This window comes from Quercus lobata, chromosome 11 (assembly GCF_001633185.2).
Source record: "Quercus lobata isolate SW786 chromosome 11, ValleyOak3.0 Primary Assembly, whole genome shotgun sequence".
In the NCBI taxonomy this organism is placed as follows: domain Eukaryota; kingdom Viridiplantae; phylum Streptophyta; class Magnoliopsida; order Fagales; family Fagaceae; genus Quercus; species Quercus lobata.
The window spans coordinates 25671440-25684566 of NC_044914.1; the positions used below are offsets into that span (position 1 = coordinate 25671440).

Below are 13127 nucleotides of genomic sequence, written 5' to 3' on the forward strand. Positions count from 1 at the left end.
ATAGACTTGTAACAAAGTATTCTCTTTCAATGGACAAATTGAAACACCCTTAGGAATGTGTTTATACCTATTTTCATGACACATTTTCTACAAGCCCAATTCAACAAAGCCCAACTTCCTCGTGGGCTCAATTCATGTATTAGATTATAATTTATTCTTTTAAGCATGGCCCAAGCCCCTGCAACATATGAGAGGAATTTGAGGAAGTGTGGTTTGGAGGGTATAGGTCGGTTTCTTTCAGACATTTTGCATGAGCTCAACCCATGCATACTACCAAGTAGGCAAAGGACACCGATAGCACCTCTGGCTCACGGAGGTCCTATACCCAAAATTTCCACCTTAAAAGAGCCTTTATGTTCTGGCTAACTGTGGCCTAACCTTTTTGCTTTACCATTTTTTGGCCTAAAACATATAGCTAACCCTAAATGACTAGCCTTGTCTGCTGCAACAACTAAATACAAACTCCAAGGGCCTGCCATCTCTAGGAAACATCAGCTCATAAATTTAAACCACTCTATTTCCCAAATTATGCAAAAAGCAAGTCAACCCTCTTATCCAATTAAAACAAATCTGATCATAACTTGTTTGATTAAGACCTTAGGGTTTAAAGCATCTTCTATTGACCAAAAACCAGTCACTTAAAGCACCCCAAACTCAATACAAAAGGCCCCAATTAGATTCAAAATGAATCAACCATGTTTTCCCCATAAAGATAAAACTTGAGAGTAAAAGCCCACTAAGCCAGGAAATTTGCCCACAATTTCAAACTTTAGGAGTGGAAATATGGGTACAGGGGAATCTTCCCTCTCTTCCTCACAACCTGTCTCAATTTCCTCTTCTCGCTGACTGTGAATTTCAAACTTTAGGAGTGGAAATATGGGTACAGAGGAACCTTCCCTCTCTTTCTCACAACCTCTCTCAATTTCCTCTTCTCCCTGATTGTGGGTTGAAATTTCGGACTTGTATACTTTTTCTGCATTTTCTTGTATTTTAATTATGGCATTTTGATTTCTCTTTTGTTAAAACACCATTAGTCTTTTGTTCATTATACATTTGGAATTTTGGGCTTGATTCTCCACAAATAAACATTTCTAAAGAATAAGTTGAAACTCTCTCAAAAAAAAAAAAAAAAAAAAAAAAAACATTTCTAAAGAATCCAATGAGAGATTTGGGCTTATATCACATTTTTTGCCCTTGTCACAAAAAATGTCCCCGACAGAATGGAATTAACAACGTTGGTTATTATAAATATCGAAATATTAAAAAAAAGCCAACAACCAACCAGGTTGCGTAAAGATAAAGAGTTTCATACTTATACTTAATCTCTCAATTTAAAATTTATTTTAGAAAGTGCACTATTACAATTCACATGACATTCCATGCATGAATCATGATAGTTTTTTTTTTTTTTTTTTTTGAGAAACCAAACCACAAGCCTGGGAATTTATTCAAAAAATCAGTTAATGAACATCACGAAACAAGAGAGGAGCAATGTTAGCAGGGAGGTCACCCAACCAAACTTGTGAGCCCACAACAGAATTAGCTTTCTTAGCTATAGCATCAGCAACCGAATTACACAAATGATTAACTAAATTAAAATCGCAATACTAAAAAGCATAAACAAGAACTCGGATATCATCCAGCATGTTCCCATAGTAGGTCAACTCACCCAATCCTTGTCTAAGAGCGGTAATCACAGCAGCAGAGTCTCTTTCAAACACCACTCGGGTAAGGCCTATTTCTGAAGCAAACTGCACTGCCCTCAGACATGCTAAAGCCTCCAACTCAGCCACCGAACTTCCAAGAGAGATAGGAACAGATATCGCTCCAATCATAGCCCCACTGCTGTCGCACACAACCATACCCAAACCTGCCGAGTTGGAAGACCGAAAAACTGCAACGTCGAAGTTCACCTTGCACACATCTATCGTTGGAGGACACCAACATTGCTCGGATGGAGGATTGGGAAGGGCCGACACCTTTTCCTGTACAGCCAAAAATTCCTGCAGCAAATTACCAGCACTACTGCAGATCCGATCCACCAGAAAAGTGTTCCGCCCAAAATGCAGCACGTTTTGTCTATTCCAGATACTCCATGTAGTAATGACAAAGATCTCAGCACGATATTCGTCCTGGCAGTGCAAAAACCTAGACAGGAGCTCACGAAAACATACTGGTTGAACCGAAACCACTTGGTGGAACCACTCTAATGACAGCCAAACACCTGAGATTTCCTTACACAGCCACAGAGCATGCACAATGTCCTCTGGGTGCTCTTGGCAGCAAGTACACAGGTCAGAAGAAACAATATGCCGTCGACACAAATTGTTCATAGTTGGTAGCGCATCATTACAAGCCCTCCACAAGAACATCTTGATTTTATTAGGAACCCGGAGCTGCCACAAACTCCTCCAAAATTTCTTCTGGTTATCCATATTAGAGCTTCCTGAGTTAAGAACTTTAAGCACCACCGTCGTAACATCCTCTCCCACAATATGCCAAAATGATTTATAAAAGATGGGCGACATCCCATCAGGACCAGGGGTAGTGAGGGGAGCCATCTGCTTAAGTGCAACCCAGGCTTCATTAGCATGAAACTCACGGCCTAGACATCCAGCAGCATCCTCGGAGATAGCCGGATGAATCCCTTGCAAAATATTATCAAAATCTGACAGCTTTGAAGAGGTAAAAATGGACCTAAAATATTCCTCAACAACAGCACCCATACGGCTGTCATCCTCCACCCATTCACCAGCGTTATTCTCCAACCCAGCTATGAAGTTGCGCTTGTTTCGTTGATTTGCCCTACAATGAAAATACCGAGTGTTACTATCACCCTCATTGAGCCATGAATTGCGGGACCGCTGCTTCCACATACTTTCTTCTCGGATTTTAAGCTTTTGAATCTCATCTCGTAATTTATCAATCCGCCTCGGTTCCGTGACATAGCAACCCGCCTCCTCCGCATGATTCAGTTCTCGAAGCTTCCTTGCAAGAGTATTTCGGACATTCCCAAAGAATTTTTTATTCCACTCTAACAAATCTTCTTGGCAGCCCAAAATCTTCCTATTAAAACCCCATACCTCAGAAGACGCCATACGATCACCCCATGACTTTTTTATCACCTCTTCACAAGTGCTATCTTTTAACCACATAGCTTCGAAGCGAAAGGGTCTCCCTTTCCTGTAAAACCTCTTAAATTCTGAATCCGAACATAATAGCAACGGTTTATGATCAGAGTGGAAGGCTTCTAAATGGTGGATCCGGGTTGCCGGAAAGTGAAGAATCCAATCAATAGTTGCCACCCCTCTGTCGAGGCGAATCCATGTATTCTGGGCCCCAGGCCTACGATTACACCAAGTGTAAGGAAATCCATTGAAACCAAGGTCCTTTAAGTGACAATAATCCAAAGCATCCCTAAACCCCTGCATTTGTCGCTCTGGCCTATCCAGCCATCCCATCTTCTCATTGGCAAATAAAATTTCATTAAAATCACCCATGCAAATCCAAGGTAAAGTAAACCGATGGCTTAAAGTTCGAAGTAAACCCCAAGAGTTTTCCCGGTTGGCAGTATCAGGGTCTTCGTAGAAACCTGTGAAACGCCAGGCGTCATCCATTCTTTAGTTTACAATAGCATCAATGTGATTGGCAGAGAAAGTTTGCACAGCCACATCCAAGTCGGATTTCCAAAACCAAGCAAGGCCACCACCTGTATTAACACGAGGAATAACAAAAAGATTAGTAAACTGAATTCTTCTACCAACCCTTTCCAGAATATATTTTTCAGCTTTAGTTTCCATTAAGAAAACTAATTTGGGATCTTTTGCTGTCACAAGGGCAACAAGCTCATCTTCTGTCTGTGGGTTCCCAAGCCCACGACAATTCCAACTTAGGCAACTCATAATGCCCGGTGGTGATGCCTAGCAGCCACCACCTCAAAATTTTGTTCCTCCTCTCCCTCACAAATATCCATGCAAAACTTCTTACTCTCCAATTGATCCTCGATGTCTATACTCATGCGTTTCCTCCCAGAATTAAAGGAATTAGCCACAATCTCAACCCCTTTATCTGAAGTTCTATCCTTCGTAGCCTTGCCTACTTCACGGCTAACCTCTTCCATGCCTTAGTAAATAGTGTAGGCCCCGGTGAAGATGAAGGACTACCATTCAAAGCATCTGCCTGAACTACATGAGCCATAGATGGAGCTTGACAAACTTGTTCAACCCGAGGGGCCTGTAGGGCCTCAGATTCAGAGATAGTAAGTCCCACTATGCCCCTATCTAACCGATCTTCATGCACCATCTCAAAACTCAATTTCTCAATCTGCCCAACCTCCACAACAGGTGAAAAACGCTGAATGGACTCCACCTCATTGGACACACTACCCTCCCTATGTGTTGCCATACCTCGACCATTATCAGTGACATTTTGCCTGGGCCTTACATCACCACTACTACAAGATTGTTTAGGCACGTATGGCTATTTCTTCCAAGGAGCTTGACGGCGCAGAGTCCCCGGAATAACTGCCACTGTCTTACGCACTCCCCGAACAGATTCTGCCCGCATCCATTCACCATACTCTTGATCTTCCTTCCTCAGTCTCCCCTTACTGCCGAGCCACTTCTCGCAATCTCTATCACTATGGCTAACACGTCCACACCAATAACAAAAATTCGGAAGCCGCTCGAACTTTATACCTACCCATCCCACAAGTTTCTGACCAGCCCAAAGCTTAAGCACCGAGGGAGAGGCCGCAAAATATCCAAACTGATTCGGACTCTCAAAAACTCACCACTAACCCCGTCGTCTTCCGGATCAGCCACTTGTAAAACCTTACCTAGAGTTTTGCCTACGGACTCAACAATTTCTTGCGACAAAAGGTAGTCGGGGACATTATGTATTTGAATCCAAAACGAGCAGCGAGTATAGTCGAGTGTAAGGGCCGACTCAGCATCTAACGCTCTCTGAAACACCACTAAGCTCTTATCATATGACCAAGGTTCGAATTCTAGCACTCGTTCAAGATCCAAGCAGTCCTCAAATTCAAATAGCAGAATATTCTCACCAACATCCCGGATTTTGAGTTCACCTCTCGGTTTCCACAAAGGTTTGAAGGTACGGGCCACAGCATCAACGTTGATGACCCTTTTTGTGAGGAATTTTCCAGCCAAATGGTGAGCAGTAGATTCCCCTTGACCACTGACTTCAGCACCCCTGTCTTCCTCCTTAGACAGTGAAAACCTAGCCCACATCTCTTCCAGTCCAGCCATACCGAGCCAAACAACAGCACACAGATGCAACAGAAAAAAAAAAACATTGACAACAACAGCACACACGAACACTCCGTCCTATCAGCCTTGCTAAAGTCTGAAGGGAAATGGAAACCTAGACAACGCTAGGGACGAAATTCTACAAGTACCAAAGATAGGGAACCCTAAACCTAGCCGCCAGAGAAACTTAGAAATTTTTTTTACAAGCATACTAACTTTTATGAATCGTGATAGTAAAGATAGAAACATACATAAAGCTACTTAAGCAATTGTTTCACAATGGCATTAGCCACTCTTGCGACGTTTTTCACATTTGTGTTCTCTGTAGTCACCGGTGAATTGCCTGCGAAACGTTCTTCACATGAATTGACTCTATTGACAACATCTAGTGTACTTTCATCAGCAAAAGGCTAATGTCAAAAAAATATCTATTGGCACAAAAGGCTAATTTTGTTTTTACCTCGAATCTTGGGTTACGATGATAAAGGCTATCAATGCGGTTTAGAGTTTGAGTTGTCGTGGTGTTGATGTGGCACTTTTACGGAAGAGATGCAAAGATTGTAATTTGGTGTTTGCTTGCATGTTTGCTCAATCAAATTGTCATCATTGGGACTCAATCTAGCACATTGACTTGATGGTAGAAATATGGTTTGAAGGACGACATGAACAAGAACTATGAGCACCAAAGTTCTCATCTTTGTAGAAGAAAAAGATGTTTATGCTAAGTGGGGTAGAGAAGATTGTGTGGAGCTTATGCTTGAAGGTGTGAGATCTTTTATAGGGAATTTGATAGCTGAAAATTTATAATAAAAAAAAAAAAATCACCAAATAGTTATCCTAACTAATTTCCATGTATGTGACAATTTTTACTATTATTGTATATAGATATAACTACTTGTGCATTTGGATAGTGCTGAAAGACACTATCCTACGTCTGCGTTTTCTTTAAAGCGCATTTTAGCAAAGCCAATGCACTTCCAGTGGATCCCGTGCATTATTCACAGGACCTACAAACCTCTTTTTTCAACAAAACTTTCATTACAAATGGGTCCCACGGAACTATTTACATATTTAAAAATTATTTTGTTACAGTGTTTTCAGTTTTTGGCAAAATAAGCGGTATCCAAACACACTCTACAACTAAATGACTTCTAAAAAGGTAAATAATATCAATAAAAAAAAATTTCTCAAAAAAAGAATATCAATAAAAAAAATTATAAGATAATTGATATAACATATATTCGTAAGATACGTTATCTCCTTGTTCCAATAAAATTTTATTTCCCTTTTCATGTGTAAAATGTATTGTAAGGACTCAATTTGGATTGTACCCAGTATAGGATTGGGTTTTAGCCTAACAAGCACGAACAATAAATTTATAGAGTGTGGGTGAGAGAACTAATTCTACTCCAGAAGAAAAAACAATAAAAGTTACTGAATCAAGATTGTTAAACACAAATAAGATAAGAAAATCTGTCATCGGCCTGGCCTAAGGAGCTTATATTATAATGTCATGTTGATGAACAAAGTTATAAGAGTTCATCGTATTATTACAAAGATTTCTTGATTTTTTCCGATCCCCTTTTTTAGGCCACCTTCCTATACTATATACTACAATCTTGGTATCATCTCTACCATACACGTGTAGGTTGGATTATAGGAACTCCTTCTTGTCCCATCCAACACCCCCCAGAACCATCAACTAGTAGCTGTAAGACTGCTTAATCATTGTTCAGGTATCACTTCCACATTAATGCGGCTAGAGAGTTAGTTGGGAGGCATTTAATGTGGAGGTAGTAGCTTTTGAAGATATTTGTTGCCACCCTTTGTTCATCCTTTATCCAATGTCCGACTCTTAGTTGTGATGCAACTTTGAAGGATGCCTGGGATGATAAGACATTCTTACTGACCTCGGATCCCCGTTTCCGGGATGAATTTTCTTTTCGGACGTATTTTGGACTATCACATACAATCTTTATTTCTTCTTCTTATACCATTTCCCATTATAACATTATCTAACCATCCTCAGATTGGGCCATAGGCCCAATTCATACAGTTTTAATATTACCTTCTAGATAGTTGGCCCCTATATGTATCATGATGATTTTTTATTTTATTTTATTTTATTATTATTGTTTTGTTGGCAGATTTTACGTTATATTATTATCCAAGTTCATTGTGAATTACAGAACTTTAATATAAATAGAATGGATTTCCATAAAAAATATTGATTTTCTTTCCTAATAAAATGAAACCCATAATGGAAACTATTGATTTTCTTTCCTAATTCAATGCGTAGTAATTATGAGACGAGATAATTCCAAATGTATTTTTTTAAATTGAAATAAATACACAAACAGAATTTTCCACCTGGATTTTGATGGAGAGTTAAAGGAATTTCTTTTAGAGAGGACACGCAGTGATATGGTATCTAATAATTGTCCTTTGCACTCAACACACACACATATATTTTTTTTGCCATTTTCTTTTGTTTCTTCTAGCTTTTAATATTAGAGATAAAATTCTTACTCAGTATCAATCTGGTCTTGTGATTCTGGTCTTTTGCCAAAGAATGGAAAAGATTTGATTTGCAATTGAAGTTGGTTTCATGGATTTGAAGATAATAGGCTGTGAATTTCGTGTGCTTTGCTCTAATAGAATGCACCACCATAACTAACAACCATGTGAGTTGTGATGACATGGATTACAATGTGGAATAGTTGCACACAAGGTTCCAGACGTATGTTCTCATTTTTCTTTCATTGGTATCAAAGTCATATGGTCTTTTTTATTATTTCGAAGCCCATAGACGGCTTGAGGAGTTGGGCGGCATAGACCCATTTTTTTCCAAGCATTGTCCCTTAATTTCTATCAAGTTGGTCATTAAGTACATTGCCTTTTATAAAAGTGAGATATTTACATATGTGATACAATGTCATTTTATTGGATTTAATGGTAATTTTATAAATGACAACGAAGGGAAAGACTAATTTGACCCAAAAATATATATATTAAAGGACTAAAATAGCAAAAATTATATTTTATGGACGGAAATGACAATACACAAACTTAAAAAAGAGTGTAATTTTTTTCTCAAAAAAAAAAAAAAAATAGTGTAATTTGGATTATGGTTATTCAATTATTTAAAGTATTTCTCTCTCAATTTTTTTTTTTAAGTATTTATTAATTAATTTTTATTTTACCCCAAACTTAAATGCAAACTTCGTAACTACTACTCGATCCTATTTTATGATATAAATTTGAATCCAAACTACTTTATTCCAATTGTTCTTCAATCTGAAATGAAATTACCAAGCTTTACATTGGAGAAGCTTAGTTTTAATTTACACGAACTTATACTACATTAAAATTACAAGCAAATGACCAGTCATATCCAAGAAATTGTTCATATACTAATCAAAAAACAAGAAGAAGAAGAAGAAATTGTTCATATTAGTCCACCAGAATAAGGCACCGCTGTCTGCGGCAACCAGTTATCTCCAAGCAAGAAGTTAGATACAGTAAAATTAGCAGCATCTGTGGCATTAGTAATCACATGGTAACCAGGCCATGTCACTCTGTTTGTAGTGTCCGATCCAGGTCCCGTGTTATTATACTCTGCATAATACAATGTGCTTAGTGCAAAATTTCCATCCCATTCACGCCAACCAACAGGGTTTATCAAACTATCCATGAAACTTTGGATGTAAACTGTGCGAGAGTACTCCTTCCATGGCCTTCCCAGGTAGGTCTGAGTAGTTGAATTACTTGAGGCCAAGTCATCTGCTGCTCTAATGGTACAATTATGAATGGAAATACCTGTGTTTTGATTTGGATCAGTTCGCCCTTGTGCAGTGATAGGATTGAATTGTCCGGGCATTGGCAGACGAGGATATATGTTGCAATTCTGGAATAGAGCTGCAGCATTGCCAAATATGAAATCTACTGTACCGTATATATCACACTCTCTATAGAATTGCCTGAGAGAATGTGCATACAAGGTGTCTTGGTACCCTTCAAAGCTGCACCTATAAAATGTGGACAAATCAGCCCCATTCCGAACTGCCACTGCCTGGTGCTTAATTGCACCAGCTGTGTTACGAAAAGTTATGTCCGTGGCCACAAAACCTGGTCCAACCACAGCTGCAATGCAATATTGACATGAAACCCATTAGATTATATGTCCACCTTAAACAAGCAACAAAAATTCTTATCTTCTTATTAAATGTATTACTTACATTACAATATAATTAATGTTGAAAAATAAACCATTTGATCTTTTTAGGCATGAAAAATAACAGATCTTGAATTTTTTTTTTTTTCTTACCAAATGTTGCAGAATTGAAGGTTGTCCACCCATCAACAACACTTCGGTTGCCTGTGATAATTGTTTGATTGATACCATCTCCAATCATCAACAAGTACCTCTTGTTCTTTGCAATGGACACATACTCTTCATAAACACCTGCCGTGACATAGATCAAGAAGTATCCATCAGTAGAGGCAGTTTTGTTTGGAGCTGCATTGATGGCATCATTAATGGTGGTGAAGTTTCCACTTCCATTTTTGCTCACGATCACCATGTCTTTAATGGTAATCTCATTGGATGACTGAAGAAGTTTTCTCCTTCTCACGGTCTCATAAACAGCACGCGTCCGACTAGACATCCTTAAAGGCAAGAGTCCATTTCGGAATGTGACATGGTTCATCATAGGCTTCCATGTTCTGTTTTTTGGCACCCAACCCTTGGTAAAGAGAGCTAGTGAAACACTGCACAGCTTAGTGTAATTAGAGAGTGCACCTGAGAGTTCATTTGTGACACTTGAAGCTGAATCTGCTTCTTGCAGGCCATTTAAACAAGTTTGCTGGTTAGTTAAAATGGCACTGAGCAAGGTTTGGACATTGTCGGCTTCCAAATCAGGAAGAGTTCTACTAGTTTTATTGACATCTTCAATGGAGCTTGATAAGAAATCTATGTTCAGCTCAGTTAGCAGCCGGCAATCTTCAAGGGCACGAATTTTGGTGGTGGACAAAGAGGACTGGCTTTGAAGATATCTGTTTACTTTGCTCAAAAATATACGGGATTGCAATAATGAACTCTGGATTGAAAACCTGCCATAGCCATATACATCTGTGGTTTGGTTGGGGAGTATAGATTTGCAATAAGAAGGATATGGGGTGGACATGCAAATGGTACTAACTGAGTTGCCATCTGCACAAGACACAGAGGCAAAGAAGGGAAGGGTAATGAAAAAAGGAATTGCTATGAGAAAGAAAAGCTTGGAAGCCATATTGCTTTGAAGATGAGATATGTGAATGGAAAAGGTGATATATATGGGGATAGAAAGGAGATTAATTAATTAGTTAAAAAATAGCAATTTGGATGTGGGATTGTGACGGTACTAATAATTTGTCAGTCAACTTGCATGAATTTGTCAAAGCTCGTAGATCTTGACTCAAAATGTTAACGTTACCATGAATATCTCAAACTGTTAAAAAGTCAATTTTTTTTTTTTTAATAAAAATTTTCCTAAAATGATTTACTAACATATGCCGGCCAAAATGGACACTTGCCCCTTTCGCTTTCGCTTAAAATAAGTAGCAAAATATACTTGTTCTAAAACTATTTAGCTATATGCCCCTATTTTAAACTCGATTTTTAAGAAATCAAGTTTTTCAAATGAAAAACTTGATTTTTAGGCAAAAAACTTTTTTAAAAAAAAATTACCTGGAACTCGAGTTTCATGTAACATTTTGCAAGTAACTCAATTTTCATTAAAACTCGATTTTTTTTAAAATCAAGATTCAAAACAAGAGTATTTTGCTATTTGTTTTGGGCAAAAGGAATAAATGCCCATTTTGGCCAACATATGCCCTATATATATATATATATATATATATATATATAAAGAAGGGAAGAAATTGTGTCATGCAAAATGTTCATTTTTTGAATAATACTAAAGCATGCATCTAGATCTTGCATGAAAATTGTAGTCATTTTGTCAATGAAAGGTTGGTGCTCACCGACACCGTAACAATACATACCAAAATTCTTTTCTTTTCTTTTTTTTGACTGAAAAACCCGCACACTGATTAGAGAAGAGGGAATACATACCAAAATTCTAAGTTCCTGATATTTGGAATCTTCGTCCTAACAAAAACATAACTAGCTAACAAAATAAATAAAGTCCATATTGTCGGAATTCAACATCAAAACACCAAATTGAATGGAAAATGCCGCACGTTCTTTCATACCTGTTCAGATTGATCCATATATTTTTCCATTGGTTTTAGGCTTGGTGGCACTCAACTTTATAAAATTAATTATCAGTTCTGTTTTTATTAATTCCTTTCAAATGTAGTTTACACATTCAATTATTGTATGCCCCGCATTTCATGCAGATTTTGGATTGAACAAATGATCAAAGTTATATATATTGTTGAAGTCGTGATTGGTGGGATGTATATCTTTGAAATTTGGTTTCAGCCTGAAATGTACTAATAATAAATAAAAACTTACACAGAAAACTATGATATTTAATGAAGTTGATCAATTCCTATACCTACATTCGCAGTCAAAAACAAAACCTCTACTGTTACATCCATAAATTATTCTACAACATTTTTACAAACTATTGATATGATAAATTTTTATTAGTTTTTTATTTATGTGCTCACTATTAATATTACTTTTTTACTTACCAATAACTATCTATTACATCAGCAATTGTAAAATAATTAGTAGCTTTAGTATTTTTCTTATCAATAATATGAAATCACAAAAATCATAACTATATATATAAACAAACTTAAAGCCTCTTAGGGTCCGTTTGGATTGAGCTTATTGTTGCTGAAACTGAAAACTGAAAACACTGTAGCAAAATAATTTTTAAATGTGTAAATAGTACCATGAGATCTATTTTTAATATTTTTTAATACGTAAACAGTGTCAGTACAGTACATGAACAGTGTATTTATTGTTCATAATAGTAAAATTTGTCCCCCAAAAGTCAACAAATGCGGGCCAAAAAAAAAAAAAAAAAAAAAAAGAAGGAGAAAACGTGAATGGAGAAAACGCAAACGCAAAACGCGGGGGCCAAACGCCCTCTTACATACGTGGATATCTTTCAGCCAGATATAATTACTACTCTTGTAAAAACTCTTTGTATGTTTTTCTAAGAGTCCTCTTTTGTTTTTTTTATGAATTCTAAGAGTCCTCTCATAACCCGTATGAGAATGTTAATGTATATACTATATATAGCCTAGCTGTTTCTCAAAAAAAAAATATATATATATAAATATATATATATATATATATATATATAGCCTAGCCAGCCCAACTGGCTCAGGTCTAGTACTTGTACAATACATTACATTTTTTTTTTTTTTTTTGATAAATGTACAACACATATATTACTTGTTGTGCACACATATTGCTTATACTACACTCACATATACTTGTATAAAAGGCAATCTCTTGTACAATTTCAAACACACAGAAATATACATACTATTTTCAGTATTTTGTCACTCACTTTCTCTTTCTCTTGCGTCACTTTCTTTGTCCATAATTTCTCAAAATGGTATCAAAGTTTTTTTTTTTTTTTTTGATGAAAAAAAATGGGTAGGGGGCAACCAATAAGGCAATCCTACTTAGGTGTGACCATAGTAATACCATACCCACTGGGTCCGGGCCCTATTGGGGAGCCATAGCTTCAAAGCTTATAGATCTAGCTAGCTTAGTAATTTTACGTTCATGTTTTTCACTGTCACAGTCTCCACATAATCTCTTTTACCTCCAACACCATCTACATGTAAGATTTCATTGTACCGGATAATATTAAATTACTTTTTTGA

At 37.2% G+C, this 13127-nt stretch overlaps 2 protein-coding genes across 2 annotated transcripts; both read right to left on the reverse strand.

Annotated features, from left to right (window-relative positions):
- Nucleotides 1-5527: 5527 nt before the first annotated feature.
- LOC115966619 lies at nt 5528-5965 on the reverse strand. The gene is made up of 2 exons (XM_031085819.1): nt 5813-5965; nt 5528-5680 (listed from the first exon to the last, which is right to left on the reverse strand). The coding sequence occupies exons 1-2, from the start codon at nt 5963-5965 to the stop codon at nt 5528-5530; spliced, it is 306 nt and encodes a 101-aa protein (XP_030941679.1).
- Nucleotides 5966-8625: 2660 nt separating this feature from the next.
- LOC115969132 (probable pectinesterase/pectinesterase inhibitor 41) lies at nt 8626-10561 on the reverse strand. The gene is made up of 2 exons (XM_031088702.1): nt 9598-10561; nt 8626-9413 (listed from the first exon to the last, which is right to left on the reverse strand). The coding sequence occupies exons 1-2, from the start codon at nt 10559-10561 to the stop codon at nt 8719-8721; spliced, it is 1659 nt and encodes a 552-aa protein (XP_030944562.1). The 3' UTR covers nt 8626-8718.
- Nucleotides 10562-13127: the final 2566 nt, after the last annotated feature.

What these genes read in the sequence shown, in the direction of transcription:
- LOC115966619 (XM_031085819.1), bottom strand. Translation starts at nt 5,965, where the DNA reads ATGAGAACTTTGGTGCTCATAGTTCTTGTTCATGTCGTCCTTCAAACC. An exon ending in ACAATCTTTGCATCTCTTCC is followed by an intron (nt 5,681 to 5,812) that starts GTAAAAGTGCCA and finishes TTTTGACATTAG; the next exon opens with CCTTTTGCTGATGAAAGTAC.
- LOC115969132 (XM_031088702.1), bottom strand. Translation starts at nt 10,561, where the DNA reads ATGGCTTCCAAGCTTTTCTTTCTCATAGCAATTCCTTTTTTCATTACC. An exon ending in CTTCAATTCTGCAACATTTG is followed by an intron (nt 9,414 to 9,597) that starts GTAAGAAAAAAA and finishes ATTGCATTGCAG; the next exon opens with CTGTGGTTGGACCAGGTTTT.